At 29.7% G+C, this 19,884-nt stretch overlaps 1 protein-coding gene across 1 annotated transcript; it reads left to right on the forward strand.

Moving 5' to 3' along the window:
* The first annotated feature begins 1,292 nt into the window (after positions 1–1,292).
* Positions 1,293–8,196, forward strand: LOC101259606 (double-stranded RNA-binding protein 2). Its single transcript, XM_004251089.5, has 3 exons — positions 1,293–1,974; positions 5,378–5,597; positions 7,208–8,196. The coding sequence occupies exons 1-3, from the start codon at positions 1,729–1,731 to the stop codon at positions 7,984–7,986; spliced, it is 1,245 nt and encodes a 414-aa protein (XP_004251137.2). The 5' UTR covers positions 1,293–1,728; the 3' UTR covers positions 7,987–8,196.
* The last annotated feature ends 11,688 nt before the right edge of the window (positions 8,197–19,884 follow it).

The raw sequence follows: 19,884 nt of genomic DNA on the forward strand, positions 1-19,884 counted from the left end.
CAAAAGATCGAACATAAATGAATACTACTTAAATAATTTTAGTTCTCACCAGCTTGTACGAATGATTCAAGCTCGTAACAGATCGTAAATCGTATGTAGATATTCTTTTTATATATTCGAAATGTTGATGTTTATTCTGTTTAAAAACTAGAGTATATATATCTTTTATACTAACAGACATACACATATTACAATTTTATCTACTGATTCAATATTTATTAAGATAAGATTATGCCACGTGTATCTGAATTAATCAAAACTATAACATTTGAATCTGAATTAATCGAAACTTAAATTTAAAATAAAGATATATAAAAAAAAAAAGTAGAGTTATCCACCACAATGAAGACAATAGAGTAAAGTCCACTAAGAAAAATAGAGATAAAGTGTAAAATCCACTTTGAAGGCTGACAAAAATTGTGAAACTCTAGGTTCCCATTAACAAATACATATACCTTTTTTCTTGTTAGACAGAATCACATCCATGCAAAGGCCTTAACTTTAAGTTGACTCCCATATATATATATATATATATTATTCTTTTTATTTTTGTAAAATTTTGATTAATTTAAGTTTATATCATAAAAAGTATAATTTAAAGCTTATGTTTAAAATAACTTTTAAACATTCATTGTAGTGAGGTAGAATGCTAAATTCGAATCTCGTTGTCATTATTAAGATATTGACTTTTAGTTATTTAATGAAACATAATTTGAAATTTCATTTCTTATAATAATACTGTTTTACATTTAAAATGGTGTTTAAATATCTAACACAAGTTCAGTAAGATGTTGAGTTTGAATCTCATTGTTATCGAATAAGATATTGAATTCGAGTTTTATCACACCATGTAGGATTTAAGCAAGTGTATGCCTATGAATTTTGAACATCCATTATAGTGAGACAGAAAATCGAACTCGAATCTCATCGTCTTTGTTAAGATATTGACTCTTTAGTAATCCAATGAGACATAATTTGCTTAGTATGATATCGTTTTATATTCAAAATGCTTTTTCAATATTCAACACAAATTAAGTAAGACGTTAAGTTTGAATCTCATTGTTATTGAATAAGACGTTGAATTTGAATTTCGTCATACATGTAAATTCAAGCATGTGTATTGAAAATAAATTTCGTAAAATTATCTTCAAATATCATATCATGAAATTTGATCTGATTTTAAAAATTTGACCTTCGAATATTTTTGAAACCTAATTTTATAATTTTTAAAACACAACTTCAAAATTTTCAAAAAAAAATGACATAAAAAAACTCAAAATTGCCAAATTTTTATTTCGGAAGGTATACTAACACGATCTTATTCATTTCACCGCAATCAATTTACCTTCATTATTGTTCCTGACTTTGGTAGAACCAAAAAGCTTACAATAACTAAAGAAGACCATTAATTCTTCCCCCACTAAAATTCAAAGCTTTTGTTATCTCTTCCATTAATATTTCTTCTTCTTCTCTTTCATTCAACTTTCACCAAAAATTCAACATTCATATCACAAAATTCAGCCATGTTTGTTAATCTCACACATCTTCATCAAAAACCCATCTGAAAACCCCCAAAAAATCCGACCCGTTTTACCCATTTTCAGCCATGTTTAGCTATCTAATACTCTATCAAAAACCCATCTGAAAACCAGAAATTGTTCAGACCCATTTGCCCATTTCATAGATAAACCCGACCCATTTGCCCATTTCTGTATTTTAGGGATAGAGATGTACAAGAATCAGTTGCAGGAGTTAGCACAGAGGAGCTGTTTCAATTTGCCCTCTTATGTATGTATAAGAGAAGGTCCTGATCACGCGCCGCGGTTCAAGGCCGTCGTTAACTTTAACGGCGAGAATTTTGAGAGCCCTCATTACTGCTCAACACTCCGGCAAGCTGAACACGCCGCCGCTGAAGTTGCACTTAACGCTTTATCGAACCGTGGTCCTTCTCATTCTCTAGCTGCGCGTATACTTGTAAGTATATATATCGTCCATGTTCCTCTTTTATTGTTGTACAGATAGGGTTCCGGCGGCATTTTTGCCGTTTATCTCCGCCGAAGTGTTGCTAATGTGCGCCGCTTGTGTTGACTGTGTTAATGTGCGCCACTGTACTCGTCCTTTTTTCGAGCTCTGGACCGGAATTAATGAGTCCGGTTTATGAGGTTAGTTGGGGAAATTAATTGTTGTGAAATGACCTAAATGCCCTTTGTCCTAGTTTTACAAATGAAATCCTTTTTTATTACTTTTAATATTCGCATTTGAGTGCCGACTAAATCGAAATATTAATGTCGTGTTTGACTTTTCGAGAGTTAAATTGATTAATTTTAGCGACTAAATTGGATAGATCAACTCAATATTTTACGAATTAAAGTTTAAATACTAAAAATTTATAAGAGAAGTATTAATCCTCTCATTTCATTTCAGGCGATATTGTTTGACTTGACATGATATCATATGAAATGATCGTTTAATTATTTCACTATGGTAAAAAAGAAATTTTAAAGATGAATTATTTTTAATTATAGTAACATGATATTTTTTTTAGACCGACTAAAATAGAAAGTGTCACATGAAATGAAACTGAGGAAGTATAATTTTTTTTTTGTTATATCAATTTGATGAGTAAATATATTTTAAAATATTAGTTAAAATTGATGAAGTCATGTTTAATTAATGTGTTATTACTCTAATTTTTAACCACTAAATGTATAAAAATGCAGGTGATTATTATTATTTTTTTATAGAAAAGTTGGGTCATTGAATGTAGGGGTAAAAAGAAGAAAAAAAGTATTTTTTTTTAGGGTAAGTTTCTTGGAGGGACCATAATTAATTATGACCCATAAGGGTATTCTTGTCTTTATACATTTGCATAACAGCTGTTTTGGGTCTTCTTGTACTGTTTTGATAATTAATTTCCTTAAATGAGGGTATTTTAGTAATTATTATATATATATTTAGACTTTTAATTTTTTTTTTATCCCAAGTGATTTTGCATATTGAATTTTGCTACCTACCTTACAGATTTTATTTATTTTTCATTATTGAAGACCCATAATAAATAAGTGTGGAAAATGTAGATAAGACCTGTCAAATTGGGTAGTAGGAATCAGTCAACATTTGAATGGAGTGTTTAATAGATATAATTTATGAATAATTAATATTTTTTGAAGAGGTTATGTGATTAAGACATAATTAAAAATTACTTGAGTTCATATTAATTAATTATATTCTACTAATTTAGTTTTTGAAGTAAGCATTGTTGCATTTGATTAAGAATGTGACAAACCGCGTAAGCTCGGGGTTGATTTCCTATCATCCAGCTAAATACTGGTGGACAGAGTTATCTGGTATATGTGTTGATAGGAAGTAATAGGTACTACTTAGTCGAATAGTTGAGGTGTCACAAGTTGTGTCGAAGAAAATAGTGGTGGCATGCGCAGAAACTATCTAACCTCGGGTGGTTTCTTCTTATATATACGAATCTAAGTTGCGCGAACTCTTCATTTTCGATGCAGCACTCGTGTCAATTTCTCCAAAAACACAGTACTTTTGGAGAATCTGACATGCACCCACTGACATTTTTGAAGAGTCCGAGCAACATCTATCCGAGTTTCGATGGTCAAAGTTACCTAGTTCATCCGTCTAAATCTTAGTGGATGTAGTTACCCGGTGCGTGTAGGGGTGGAGGTAGCAATCATGATATGTGTTTGACTGAATCAAGTAGTTTTGGTTCTAATCATGTATACATGCTACAAAAATTCATTAAATACGTACAAAAATTGGACTTGAGGTCGCCATTCGAGGATTTTGAATCCATAAGTTCAAATTCTGAATCCGCTTATTGGTCATGTTCTTAGGAAATGGGTACTCGTTCGAATAGTTGAGGTGTCGCAATCTGTGCGGTCACCAACTTTATTAAAAAAAGATGAATGTGGCAAACTTTGAGTTTGGCACATGTGTTGAAGTTCAGAGGTTAATTAATTTGAATCTAGAATTGCTTCTATATTTATGGAGTTGTTTTACATGACAGAGACTGAACACATGGGCATTGTTGACTTTTATCATGTGTGTTAACTCTTGCTCATTCATATAATTTATAATATTGAGGGTAAGTATATGACATAATAATAATATTGGGTGTTAAGGGGGCGTTTGTCCATGACCAAAACTTTTTTCCGGAGTTGAACTTTGTAAAACACGTTTGATCTTTCGGAATTCAACTTGAAGTTGGATTTCATGATTTGAGAAACACCAAAAAGTCGTTTTTACTTATTTTTCAAAATTTTTTGAAACAAAATCAATTTCTATTGATGGCCAAACGCAACTATTTTCATGATCAAACGCCCCCCTATATTTAAGGTATTTGGTTCAGTGTGGCAGTTGGAGAAACAGTATTTAGCCAAGCTTCCTATTTATGGCTTTTGTCTCCCTATATATTTACTTCTATTATCTTGGAAGAAGCATTTGCATGTGGCTGTCCACTTCCATGAGGTCTAGTCCATAAATGTCATACTCACGCCGTTTTAATTTGTTTGTCTTAGTTTAACTTGGTACGGAGTTTAAGAAAAAAATAAAAATTTGAATCTTGTGATTTTAACTAAAGATATGTGTAATGTACCAAAATGTACTTTAATCTTATGAATTTAAACATGTCATGTGGGATGTTGAAATTTAAGAGTTGCCAAATTAGGAAAGAGACATTTTTTTCAGAACAAACCAAAAAGAGAAGTACAACAAACAATTTGAAACAGAGAAAGCATTAAATTGGCATATGCTTCATTTTATGTGAGACTATTTTAATGAATAGTTACTTTGATATTGTGATTCTTGATAGATACTAACTTAACTTGAGGCTAGTGAAAGTTGTTGGTGTAGAAAAATTATTCATTCTGTTTTTCCACCTCATTGAACGGCCTCCTGCAAATTGATTTGGATCACATACTAGTTATGTAGAGATTCGGTATCTCAAAGAATCCAGGAAAATAAGTAGGCTTCTTATTTCTTGTATTCAGTATGTAAGCAAAAAAGTATTATCCTAAATGCATATGTATATAATCTTAGATAAATACTACCGGAGCGGGGTGGGGTGCACAATAAATTCGGAATGGTACTTGTAGAATTTGTTTTTTCCTCATTTTGAAAGGCAGTGTTTTCAAAAAGTTTTGATCAGTCAAGCATGAAAAAATTGAAAAACCTTTGCAGCAAAATGTTTTTTTCCTCTTACCGAACAACACCCTATACTGCAGCATTGTTTGCACAATGAATAACAGTACAATTAATTATATAAGACACTAATTTCTCGTGCTGACTATAAGTCACTGGTTTGATGACATTGCTGAAGTTCTGTTGTTTTCTTTGTTGGATGAACTCATTGTAGGATGAAACAGGCGTCTATAAAAATCTGTTGCAAGAGATAGCGCAAAGAGTTGGAGCTCCTTTGCCTCAGTACACAACATATCGGTCAGGACTTGGCCACCAACCCGTGTTTACAGGGACTGTAGAATTGGCTGGAATCACGTTTACTGGTGAACCTGCCAAGAACAAAAAGCAAGCTGAGAAGAATTCTGCCCTGGCAGCTTGGTCATCGTTGAAACAATGTAAGGCTCCCATTCAGTAAAGATAATATATTACCTTTAGAAATTGCAGAGAGTGTTATAGTCAATATGTTCTGCATATGCTGCTCATAATCTGTGAAACAGTGCACTGAATCTGTGTGGTAGTAGGTTCATATGTGTTGCTCCTTTTTATTCTAGAAAAGATGTGTCTTTCCTGTGCTCGCTTTATGTTTTATATTGCTAGAGTATACAATTGTCTCCGTGTGACCAATAGCTCATGGGTTTGAGCTGCATAACAAGCCGCTCATGCTTGTGTCAAAGCAAACTGCCTACATTACATCACACTCCCTTGGGATGAGACCCTTCCCCGAACCCTGCATGAATGCAGGATCCTTTGTGTACCTGGATGCCCTTCTATTACAAGTGTATACAGTATCTGTAACTTGTAAGTATCAGAGATTGGAGAGGAGAAGGTCTGTATATGCTACTGCTAATTTTTGTATATTCAAATACTTCAGTATAGTTCTCCTTCGTCTTTTGAAGTTTTATCACTGTAACCTTTGCACGTAATATTGTAATGAAGAAAGAACTAGGACAAGGGAAAGAAAGAAAGACGTATTCTAATTGTCAATCAGGCCTGGGATAGATAATAAGATGAACTAAAATTTTAAAAGATTCTTAACAAGTACATGCACGGATTCCTTTTCCTTGTAATACATGCAGTCATCTTATTCTTATCTAGTTAGCTAGTGTTCAGCTAACAGATTTTCTTGCTTGTGTTAACTTGCTCAGTCTGATTTTTGATTGAAATTTTCAAAGGAATTGGGAAAAGAAGGGGGAGGGGTGAGGGGGTGCATACAAAATGGTCACTACAGAAGGTAACTAGTTTATTTCCTTTACACCCACCAAACTTTTCATGTAGAGTCTTATCCGTTCACCTTTTTCCTGCAAGAAAATTCTCAAGCTCATCAGATGAGCAGCTTATACTGTTGCATCTACAGCCTATTGCTTATAGCTCATATTCTCATTCTCACTTGATACATAGAATAACTTGTGAGTTTCAACTTAAGGAGTTTTGATGGAAATAAACATTTACCAAAAAAATAAAAGCGGTATCTGTACACTCTATCTGTACAAGGTAGGGGTATGGTCTAGTATACTCTACCCTTCTGTGACCCCACTTGTGGGATTACACTGGATATGTTGTTGTTGTATATTCTGCCTTTATGGTTTAAATGTAGCTGGTTGGAAATCGGACGGGGATATATAAACACCCAAAGACAGGTCTTCATACTAAACCAGCCCAAATGTTCTTGATACATTTATGCTTAAACTTATCCAAACACTTACTTTACCCGAAATTACTTTTCAACATCTAAACCAAAACGTAAATCCAAATGCCACCTAAATTTATTTTTTCGTCTTTAAGATTCATGTTGCTTTTTTGACTTGCCTATCAGAACTTAAGAGCTTCTTGTTGGCTCATCCATCATGGAAATGTGTTCTGTTTCTGATGATTCCTTAGTAGTAGTACAAACTTCCTTTAGCTCATCATTATGCTGCATGATGTTATAAAGATATCTACATAATTGCTTCTTTCTGAAAATGTGGAACAAGTTTCGTGGGCAGTAAAAAGGTTTGTTTCTTTACAGTGGCGCAGCAAGATGCAAGTTTATCATCTGAACTGGAGAACAATGATGAGCAGGAACAGATCAGAATAGCAAGAGCCTTACTGAATTACCGTTTGAAGGAACAGTTAGAAATGGCCAAATCTGGCAAGGTGCAAATACCATTCCAGAAGAAGTTCCCAATTCCATCTCCTCGACCATCAAGTCCACAGCGTCCTGCAGTCACGTCATCCAAAATCCTCCCCTTAATCTGCCCTAAAACAGTTAATCGTTACAGATCGTCCTCTGCGACAATAAATGACAGCCATTCCTCGTTATCACAGCCGCTGCCACAATCACAAGCTTCATCATCAGAAGGCCGCACTGTTTCCACCCGTATATCTCATGCTCCAGGGGCAGCTCCACCATATATGCCAGTTAGACAATATAATAGGACACCTTACCATGGTATTGCTCCGCCTGTTACAATTAGAACAGCAGTGCCAGTTTTCTCTGCACCACCTCGTCCACAACCAACCGGATGCCCAACTCAAATGATGCAGGCCCGTTCAGTTCGAGTTGCACCACCTGTCTGTATTAGGCAGGCTATCCCGGTATATGCTACTCCACCAGCCAAAAAGGAAACTGTGGCACATGCTACTACTACAGCAAGTAGGCCATCATCTCAGCCTGAGGAAGCTATGGCACGAGCTACAATTGCTCCAAGCAGGCCCTTAGCTCAGCCCAAGGAAACTGGGACCAATGCTGGCACCGAGGTTGATGAATCAACGGCAATGAAGTGCTTGGAGGAGCTCAGTTTATGACAATGGCTTGGTCCTTTGAATCTACCAATACCTATGTCAAACATTTTTGTTGTCTTCTTTTAGTACTTGGTGCTTGAACAAACAAGGAGAATGAAATGCTTGGGAAGTTCAGAGAATGATAGTGACTTTGGACATAGTTAAGCTATTAATATCTATGTTAACATTTCTGTATCTATTAGTATAATTTTCATATTTCAATGTTCATTTTTATTTGTTGTGCATGTTGTTCCATGCTGTGTTGTGCCGAACCTACCGGAAACCTCTTTACCTCACAAAGGTAAGTTAAAGGTAAGGTCTGCATACGATCCTTCCTTTTTCATATTTCACTCGTGGGATTACATTGCATATGTTGTTGTCATTGTTGTTCCACCATTCAAACTCATTTGATGCAGCTACGATACAACAACGGACGCAGGTAAAGTCCGTGGAGGGTGATGTTTAAACCTTACGAAGGTAGAGAACTTGTTTTCGATAAGGCCGTTTGATGAGAGACAAATATTTGTATATAAATTATTGTGTATTATTTGTACTTGATTTATTATAGTATTCAACTTTACCTTGCATTTTTATTGAAATCTATTTTCATAATATGAACACTTAACTCATCACCTCTTTATCACATAACAACAACTTCTATAGTTATGTCAAAGCTCCCCTGACGAATACTTTGCTTTTCTCTTAGAGATAATTTCGATGATTATTTGAACCTATGACCTCTTAACTACGCGACAAAAACTTTTATCGTAGTGTCAAAACACCCTTTCATATTGAACTATAATTGCAAGCTCGAAAACTTCAAATCACTTACTACCTTACTAGCAAACCCTATAGAACCACAAAACCACCAACAACAAATGAGAGTCTATGCAGATTTTATCACTATTTCGTGAAAGTAAAAAAGACTGTTTCTAAAAGACTCTCGTAGTATTACAAAACCAAACATTTAAATCATTAGATTTTTCAAAAAAATAAAAATAAAATGAAAGAGGAAGTTATAAATTTTTCAACCTACTTAGTCAAATAAAGAAAACCCTATTAATCAAATTGGACTGGTCTAAATCTTTTAACACAAACCAAGAAAGATAGCTCAGTACATTATGGTTCAGTAGCAATAAATTATTTACCTATTAAATTCAAACAGAAGCAATGTATGGACCCCTATATTTTTCAACATTTTTGTACAATATTTCATCAAAACTTTTATTATCATTATAACAAAAAAAAAAAAGAAAAAAAAATTGGACCATTTTTACCATGAGAATACTCATATGGTAATTCAGTTATGTCCTTCATTTATTGTATATCAAACTACTTCATATCCTTCAAATTTATCATCCATTTCTCTTTCGTTCTTAATCAGAAATTTCGAGTTCAAGATCATTCTGTATAAACTATAAAGTCGTTTTTATGAAGAAACATTGTGGGACTTCACGATATTCAAATTTAATCGAGTCCTTAGCTTGTCATGTGTATGGAATATGTTCTTTTATTAAACATATGATGGTAATACTTATATTGAAGTACGATATTTATATTGAAACTCAACTAAATCTAAATTTGCGATTCGAAACCACTATGCATGGGCTCCCATACAACAGCCACCTCTAATAGAGTGACATCTGTCAAAGGTATTAAAATCTTATGTAACACTACAAAAATGTCTTTTTCCCCATGGATCCCAAAAAACAAAATAAATGGTTTACTATAATAATTGCAATTTCATCTCATCACCATAAATATAAAAGATTCAAATTTGTATTTTTATGTAAAAAGAAAAAAAAAAGTGAAAGAATTTAAGACTTCAATCTAAAACTTCTAACGATATAGTGAAAATAATATTAAATAAGTACATTTCTCACTTTTAAAAAAAAAAACTTTATTATATATAATTATTATAATAATATAACAATAAGTCAAATAAGGGACAAATGATATTTTTTTCTAAATAAAAAGATCCTTCAATGATCTCTTTACCCCATATTTAACGGTTAGTGGACTTAAGCTTTATGGTCGGAGGGTAAATTTTATAAATTTGATTACTTTTTAGTTCCTATTATTGAATTTCGATTTTACTAAGTAAAATTTCAAAATATTATCGTTGATAAAAACTTAATTCAATAGAATAATATAATGAAGAAATAGTCCTTAAATGCTATTTTTAGTGAATTTTAATTTCACAAGTAAAATTTTAAAATATTGTTACAGAGTTTTACTCGTGAAATTTATGAAAATATGTGTAGTTCACATCTTAGCTAATTTTGAGATCACCGGTTTAAGCTATATTTCAAATGTGTAATAATTTGCATATACTTCAACCTCTCGGACTCAACTTATGAAATTTCACTGAGTTTATTATTGTATAGTTCTTATCGAGGGTCCATTGAAAACAACCTTTTTACCCTTCACAAGATAAGGTTAAGATTATCGAGGGTCTATCGGAAACGGACAGTATGTATAAAGTGTAATAAACAAGCATGTCATATCCAATGTATAAATGGTGGGCCCAACTTTGCACTTCAACAACACCAACCCAACTCAGCATTCTATTGATTCACGCAAGATGGGCCCAATTACAGGCCCAGACAGAATTGGGCCCACTTAAAGGTAAGGACTTTGATTGGACCATAGTGGGGCCCAAAAAGGAATTAAGGAAGCAATGGATTTTATTCCTTTTCCTATGAGAAAAAAAGGAATGGCTCTTGGCAAAAGTAAAGATGTGAACCCTCCACCCATTACAAATATTTATTTTTTTTAAAAAAAAAAAATATTAATCCCTCCGACCTAATATATCTGACACTTTTCAAATTTCGAAATTCAAACAAGTCTTTCTTTTACTATAACTTTTTCATACGTCTTTCAGAAATTTCGAATTACCGATTGCTGTTTCCATATATGTTTTTAAGCCTGAATTCACAATCAAAATTAAACTACTTGATTCTCGAAATTCGAACTGTATTATTGGGATAAAAAATAATTAGAGGGGGGGGGGGGGGGGGGGGGGGGAGAAAAGAAGGGGGACAAAGTGGAAGAATGTTAATCCCATCAATCTATCTAAAAAGCTAAATAAAGATTGTAAAAAAAAAAAAAAGGATACAAAAAAAAACCCTAAGTTTGACTTTGAGCAATGCTCATCATAAAACATTGATTGTACAACAAAGAAATAGGAACTCATATTGTCCCTATTATGGTCCTTGATAGTCAATCTTTGTAAATATGTCATGTCATTTTGGGACATTCTCTCAACAAATTTACACTTCTTTATGTACCATCTTTTTTAACATATTGCTTTGCATATAATCATTCTTGTTTGTTGAAAATTTCCCTCAATTGTTTTGTCATATCACAAATTGATATAAAGAGAAACATAACATGTTGAATCTCATATGACATAATAACAACAAATTTGTTATAATACTCTCATTGACTTAACTGTTCAATATAACTTACTCTTATCGAAATAACTTTAGATTCATCGTAGGTAATTAATATATTTCAAAATGAATATCGTGCATCAATCTCTTAACGCATGTCTCTGATGAAGACACTGGAAAATTCAGAAATCAACCCCAAAATACATCAAAAGAAATACCATATTTTAGATATAATAAAAATACTTACAAGCGTGAAAAGATTTTTTTGTCAAAAAGGTAAGATTCTTTTACTTTGAAATCTTAGAAGTAATTTTCACTTGGTTTAATATTTTTTGGGATTGAGGTGTAAATAAAAGCAAGTTTTCTTTAGAAGGTGGAGTTGAATTCAAGCTTTCAACAACAAAATTATATCAAATTTCAAAGAAAAGAAGAAATTTTAATCATAGCATATATACCTTTGTCAACTAATTTGTTGAATTTTTAGCCCCTCTTGGAAATCATATCAAATAAAATGACAGCATGGACAAGAGCTAAAACTTTATGTAATGTCTATGTGGTACTAGTAATGATCTGATTATGGATTGGTCAAAATACATGTCCCTCTATATTATTTAATCATTTCGATATTCGAAATATACTGACACGATTAGTAACGATCTGATCATGGATTGGTCAAAATATATGTTCCTCTATATTATTTAATCATTTCGATATTCGGAATATACTGGCACGATTAGTAACGATCTGATCATGGATTGGTCAAAATACATGTCCCTCTATATTATTTAATCATTCGATATTCGGAATACATTGACACGATTAATTTGGATATATATTTAATAATTAAGTTCACTAATAGAGTAAAGTGTTTGTTGGATTTAGTATTTCATCAAGAAAAAAAATAATATATATATATATATATAGAGAGAGAGAGAGAGTCCGAAGCCTAAAGGGTATATATATTAACAAACATTCTAAAACGGTATATAAAATTTTATATTAACCAAAAACGACAAAATCGTTGGAACAACAACGATTTACTCCACCGTAAAAAGCAAAATCGCTGCTACTGCAGCGATTTTGCAAAATGTGATTATTATTTTTAAAAAAAAATGCAGCGATTTTCAATTAAATTAACATATTTTATCTCTTTGAAAAAAGTAGCTCCATTCTATTCTTATTAAGAACCTTAACATTTACGTTCATTGAATTATAATTTTTTTTTGCTATGATAGTAAATTTAAATTTGATCAGTCTAACTAATTTAGATTCGTATCGAAAAAACTGTTATATTTATGAATGACCAAAAGACTCGTGAACCATAAAAAGGGCTGCATTTAAATTTTAATGGGTAGTTGAAACTCATACAATTAGCCGATTAATTAGTTGGATTAGTTCTATAGTAAGTCTAAACAAAAAAGTGATTTAGTAAGAGCTTCATTAAATGAAATAATCACTTTTATGTATATTATTATACGTACATCAAAGTCTCATATTTAATTTAAACTTAATAGATAAAATTATAAATGTCTTAATAATGTGACCCTCTTTTTTTTGAAAAAAAATTGTGTATGTTTAGCTCTTAGTTATCTATGGAAAAATTAGAAAAACAAATCCTATGTTATGTCGTGAAAAATGTCAAATTACGATTGTTATTTTGAACTACGATATATTTAATTGTTATAAACAGTATATATTGAGTCCGTAAATATGTATGTGAATATTAATAAGTCAAAAAAGAGAGATCTTTGTGTTGGTGTAATTGACGAATTCACCAACATATTCCATACTTTTTTTTTCAAAATTAATTATATTCTTTCATGAAATGGTGTTATTTGGAATATTGTAATATTTGTTATATTCATTCGAAATTAATTATATTCTTTCATAAAAAGTAAATTAGATTGGTCAATGACATGAGTGTCTTGGTTGGTCTATAAATAGAAAGACACTATTTTTCAAATTTAAAAAGTGAATTCTCAAACTTAAAAATGAGAGTATAAGAATACTAGCCAATAATCCATAAAATAATATATTCTATACGCCTTAAAATAATGTTAAATATTTTTTTTTACTTAATTTTTGTCGAGCGTAAAAGAAGCTAAGTACTAACGCTTAGAAAGTTATCAACTGACTAAAGATAGAATTCTGAGAGAGCCGAGTGCGTGTCTCCTGAGTATGATGCCTTAAAGCTATTGTAATTTTCATCTCAAATCGAGTTGCAGATCCTATTTCTTTTCAAACCTAGCTAGGGAATTGAATCTCGCTCGATCAATTATGTCCACTTCTGAAATGAGAAAAAAAATCATATAAATAACAAGAAGTAAAGTCTGAAATGCCTCGAAAGCCTATCAACCATTCCCCGATCTTATTTTAATTTTTTAACATTTTAAATATGTCAAAAAAACTTGATGAAAAGGAACTAGATATAAACTATTATATACTCTTGATTAATGAAGTGAAACCTTTCATATAAAAAAAAAGTTCTTAATTGCCCTAAACAAAACAATATCATAGTACATTAAAGTATCTTTAAATTGACTTAATATTAAAATTTAAAAATATAATATTCATGAGATATAAAAACTATATATTCACTAAAAGGAGAACAAAATGGTATAAATTCATATCACCAAAGCTTATACTTTATTTTTTCCACACTAATTTCACTCTTCTCCACATATTAAACCACTTCTATATATATATATATATATATATATATATATATAGAATATTCATATTTTTTTTCTTTTCTAAAGTTTCATTTGATACTAGAATATATTATCACAAATTAACTTACTAAAAATAATATAATGGATCTAGAATAAGAATGTTCTTTGAAAGTCATAAATCACTTCCTACCTATAACTAAAAGAAATTTAAAAAAATGAAACCCTAATTCTTTATTTTATTTTTTCCTAATAAAATACACAATGATTGAATCTAAAAGATTGATCTTAACCATACTCTATTATAAAAATAAAAAAAATAGTACAAAAATAATTGTTAACTTTTTTTCTGTATTTGCTTTTCAAAAAGCTAAGCCATGTCGTTTCATACTAAAATTAAATAAAATAATACTACCACTTTTATATTATATATATAGAGAATTTATTTTATATTACATAGTTTTTTTTTTTTTTTGTCAAATATAAAATTGATTTAATTTTATACCACATTACATTGCTGGCTTTTCTGTTTTCTAGGTCATCCGTGGGAAGCACGTGACATCTCTTTTTACGCATGCACTTTTACTTAAAAGCACTTGAAAATGTGATGTCATTTTAAAAGTTTTACTCCATATATATTATTTTTTATACTCGTTCTATTCGATAATATTTGTTCGTTATTAACTTTGTATTCTTCGTAGAAGATTATAAATAGAAGAGTAACTTTATTATATTACTCTTTGAAAATACTATAACAGATGTAATGTCATAAAAAATGTAATAGAGAAATAACTATGATTAATATAAGGGTAAATTAAAAACTAAAGTGTAAAATTATTTATTGATTTCGTAAAGTGGATAAATATTGTGGACATCCAAAATAGTATAGTAGACAACCTATTATTGGACGGTGGGGATATATTGTTTTGGTGGTAGAGAGTGTGGGGGTTTATCGGATACGAACGTTAGATATGAAGTCTTTGTTAATAAGGAGTATGTTACTCTTTGAATTGAAATATTCGATCTTAAATCGAATTATAAAGTGAATATCGTACATTGATCGAAGAAATAAAAAGAAAATAGTGTGAAGGATAATGTAAAAAAGGTATATTAGAATCATACTTTAACCCTTTAAGATTACTTTTTAGTTATTTTTGTCGAAATTTACTAATTCGATTTATTTGATATACAAACAAATTTATTAAAATAGTAAATCTTTCTAGTTTTGTTTGAGTCAATTATCAATAAAAAAAAAGGCTATAAATAAAGAGTATAATCATCTTACTTGTCATATTTGAATCCAAATATTCATTTGACAATTTTACTTATTAGGAATTAAGTTATATGTATTTAATAATGTAAATACTTTTATACCACCACATTAAATTAACAGAGGTAATTTTTAATAGCAACCATGATAAAGTTAACATACCCCTATAAGTAATTTTATAAATCAAACATGATATGAAAACTTAAAAAATACTCTAGAATAATAATATAGTATAACATATTAAATTACACCGATAGTCTTGATTATTTCACTAAAAATAATTTGTAGTTATAAATTGTATTAGAAATATATCATGACTAATAAATTTTTTAGTTTTATCATTACAATAATCTATCTGAATGAGATAGCACCTTAAACTAAGTAGATAGAGAGGCTTAATATCAACAATGAATCAAAGAAATACTGATGCTTCGATCGATCATTCAATAATCTGCATGCTGAACATGCGAAAGTAGAGTCTATTTTTCAAGACTTGAATTTGCGACTTTGAATTCAGACTAAATTAACTCAACTTGCTATAAGGATAAAACATTTGTAATTTTCAAAACTCTTCGATTGAAAACTCGAACATAAAACATGTGATTAAAAACGAACGTTCGGAATAATGGTGGGGGTGGGGGGTGGGGTTGAGGAACCTTAGAAAATTGAGAATGATGAGATGGATGAGGGAATAAAAGGGGGTATAGTTATCATGCGCATATTGCTTTTATAATGGGAAGTGTTGGTCCGGAATTAAGAAACCACTTTAATTTGTTATTTTCAAACAATTGTTATTATTATAATATATTATTAATATATACTATACTTTTGGTCCCCTCACTCTAACATTCCTTGTAACACATTTCAAATATTATTCTAAGATTTCATTTTTTTAATTTTACTTTTAATATAATATTAACCCCTTTCTTTTGTTTCTTCCACTTTTTACCCTTTTATATATATTTTTCATGACTATTGTAAGTTTATGATATGAGAATGAGTGTAACTCTTGTATCATGGTAGTAGAAAAGGTCAAAGTTTTTAGTTAATTTATACTAATATTGTTAATTAGTAATTTCGTTCTGTAAGTGAAGTTCACGTGTTTGAAATTATTAGAGGTCTAAGTTTACTCTGTTATGATTTCAAATTACGGTCATATTGGAACTTATTCATCGAAGATTAAGAACATAAACGAGACTTTTTTTTCCTTACATTGAAAGTAATATGTAATGTCCCATAGATTTTACATGGACCGAGCTAGAATAATGAGGAATCATGTAGAACTGAGTCATAGAATTATCGTCGAAAAAAAAAATACTAAAAGAGAATAAGAAAAGTTGGACAATGATGACCTAAAGCCTTGTTGCTTCATCCAAGGTGATTTATTAGATATATTATTGTTACAATTAGTTAGAAAATACCTTCACCCCATACATACTAGATAAAAGACTCGTTTAAATATTATGAGGTTATATATATATATATATATATATATATATATAAATAAGAGAAACTATTTAGCAAATTTATAATGTAATTCTTAACATAACATGTAAGGTAATGATAGCAAAATTTTAACAAAATTGAAAGGTAATTAGGAAGGGGACATAACACCACCAATAATAAAGAACAATGGACTCTATGTTAACAAGAAGCTATTTAAATGGGGGGGGAAAAAGTCTAAACTATTTGAAGAGGACAAATTAAAGAACCCCACCTTGTTAATTACTCTACTAATTATGAAATTTGACTGCAAATTACTGTAATTATGAAGGGAAAAAGTTGGTTAAAAGTAATGGTAAACAGCAACATATTCAACTAATCCCACTAGATTAATATGTGAGATCAATAGGGAGTACTATTTAGTATATATATTTAAAATGTTTTTTTATGAGAGATTTATAGGGGAAAAATTGAAAATCCCATGATTAGAATGGGGTCATTTAATTTAACTAAAAAATTAATTAGTATTGTGTTGTCAATCAAAGACTTGAAAACCCTAGGTTGGACATGTGACTATATATTTATTTTCCACTATTCAAACACTACTAACTAACTAGATTTGATTTGTCCTTCACCAACATGTTGAGTACTAGTATCTAGTTGTAGTAACTTTTCTATCTAGCCCTAATTTCATGGAAGAGAAGAAACTAATTGATTTAAGTTATCGAGAACCCCTTAAAAGTTTATCAAATAGCATAAACTTTGGGAATAAGTATTTATAATAGTATCTAGTAAAACGTTTAACTATTATACTGTCGTTAAATTTTTTGTCCATTTTTTTGGTCTGTTTTGGTGATGAATGAATCAACGCGATATATTCAAAGAAAATTGTCATGGTGTATGTCATTTACAGATGATATAGTATTGATAGATGAGATACGCAAGCATAATATATTGGAGATTTGGAGATAGACTTTGTAGTTTGGGTTCGTGTTGAGCACAGAGTAAGATAGAAAAAAAAAATCATAAAATTGCATCAAGGCTCTAATTTTAAAAAAAAATAAAAAATAACAAAATCTCCCAAAGTTATATCTTCAAATATGACTTCTCACTTTAATTCTTTGATATCTGGTATTCATATTGAAACTCGATTAAATTTGAATTTATATCAAATAGTTTGTGTTTGAGAGATTAATCACTTTCTTATAAAGATGTTTTGTATCAAGAGAAATTCGAAATCAAAAAATATATAGAAGTACTTATCACTTTACCACGACCTTCGTTGGTTATATTTTTTTTAAAAAAAAATGCATTTTGGTTATAATAATAACAATAATAATATATTTAATATATTATCGTAATTTTTAAATCTAGATCTCGACTTTATTCCTACCTCGCGAAGACAAAAAGAAAGAAGCAATAAAGATAAAAAGAAAGAAGCAATAAATCTTTTTAACCATTTTGGCAGAGTGCATTAGACCACAAAAGGGCAGAGTAGGCATTTTGGCAGAAGATTTTATTTTCTGACTGATTTGACCCAACCATTTTTTCAATTTTTTTTCTTTTTAACAGTACGTGGCGTGGGTCTTAAAAGTCATTTCACTCACTGTACATCTATCCTTAAATGAGCCAATTCCATATAATATTCGAACATAAAAAAAAAAAAAAATCGATATTCGATATCTATATTGCTACGGAATACGGACAGACTTATATATTCAAATTTACATTCACAAAATCATAAGTATTATATCAAAGTGAAAAAAATTAAAAAAAGATAATTTTATATTAAGATCATGTTCGAAATATCTAAAAAAAATTCCTAGGTGGTGTATTATCATGTTATTAAGGAGATTATTGTAATTTTAATTAAATGTAATTTTGATATTCAAATTAATTTTCTAAAGTATTATATTGAAGTAAGAAGAAAATTAACAAAGATCATTTTATAGTAAGATGAAATTCGAGATATCTGATCAAAATTTATGAATAGAACTTTTTATGTGGTTATGATCATATTGTTAAGGAGATTATTGTAATTTTAATTAAATGTAATTTTGATATTTAAATTAATTTTCTAAAGTATTATGTTGAAGTAAGAAAAAAATTAAGAAAGATCATTTTATATTAAGATTAAAATTGAGATATTTGACCCAAATTTATGAGTAGAACTTTTTATGTGGTTATGATCATATTGTTAAGGAGATTATTATAATTTTAATTAAATGTAATTTTGATATTCAAATTAATTTTCTAAGTATTATGTTGAAGTAAGAAAAAAATTAACAAAGATCATTTTATATTAAGATGAAATTCGAGATATCTGACTAACATTTATGAAAAATATAACTTTTTATGTGGTTATGATCATATTGTTAGGGAGATTATTGTAATTTCATTGCTGTAATTTACATAGGTTACATTTTTAATGGTTTAATTATATTATTTTATGAATTTACATGTGATTTTTTTTTTTGAAATATAAATGTTAGAAAATATTATATTAATTTTGATTCATAAATAACTCTCTTTATAATTAAGAACTAAATGTTAAAATTTAAATGATATATACTAAAAAGATTTGGCTAAAAATGGTTTTTTTTTTAAAAAATCACTTAAAACAATATAGTGACCATATATGAACAAAGATGTACTTTGAACTTTTCCTCTTTTTTTTCTTCTTATATTTTAATTCATCCAAAACAGTGATAATAATATAAATACAATAATATTATTATAATACTAATAATTTAAAAGAAAAAGTAGTTCCATTATTATACTTTAGCAGGTTACAGTATTTTTATATTCGTACAATTATAATATCCTTTTTACATTAAAATATGAGTTAGTTTCTTATTTCTTGATGTGTGTTATTATTTGTTGTTGTACTTATTTTATATCTTACAAAAATTTGATCATAAATTAAAATTTTATATCAAATATCTGTTTATGATAAAATATATTCTGATATTGAAAATTGATTTTTAAATATTTTTAAGTTCCTACAAACTAATAGATATTTAGAAATTATAGATTTTTATTCAAAAAGTTTTAAATGAGTTTCAAGTAAAATACATACTCAAATACAATTTCGATTTTTAAGTTTTAACTTTAAAATTAATAGCCAAACGAGAGCTTATTACTA

Source organism: Solanum lycopersicum, chromosome 11 (genome assembly GCF_036512215.1).
Source record: "Solanum lycopersicum chromosome 11, SLM_r2.1".
Taxonomy (NCBI): domain Eukaryota; kingdom Viridiplantae; phylum Streptophyta; class Magnoliopsida; order Solanales; family Solanaceae; genus Solanum; species Solanum lycopersicum.

Excerpts from the sequence above, each read along its gene's own strand:
- LOC101259606 (XM_004251089.5), top strand. The coding sequence starts at position 1,729 with ATGTACAAGAATCAGTTGCAGGAGTTAGCACAGAGGAGCTGTTTCAAT. Across the intron at positions 1,975-5,377 it reads CTCTAGCTGCGCGTATACTT|GATGAAACAGGCGTCTATAA; the intron begins GTAAGTATATAT and ends AACTCATTGTAG. Across the intron at positions 5,598-7,207 it reads TTGGTCATCGTTGAAACAAT|TGGCGCAGCAAGATGCAAGT; the intron begins GTAAGGCTCCCA and ends GTTTCTTTACAG.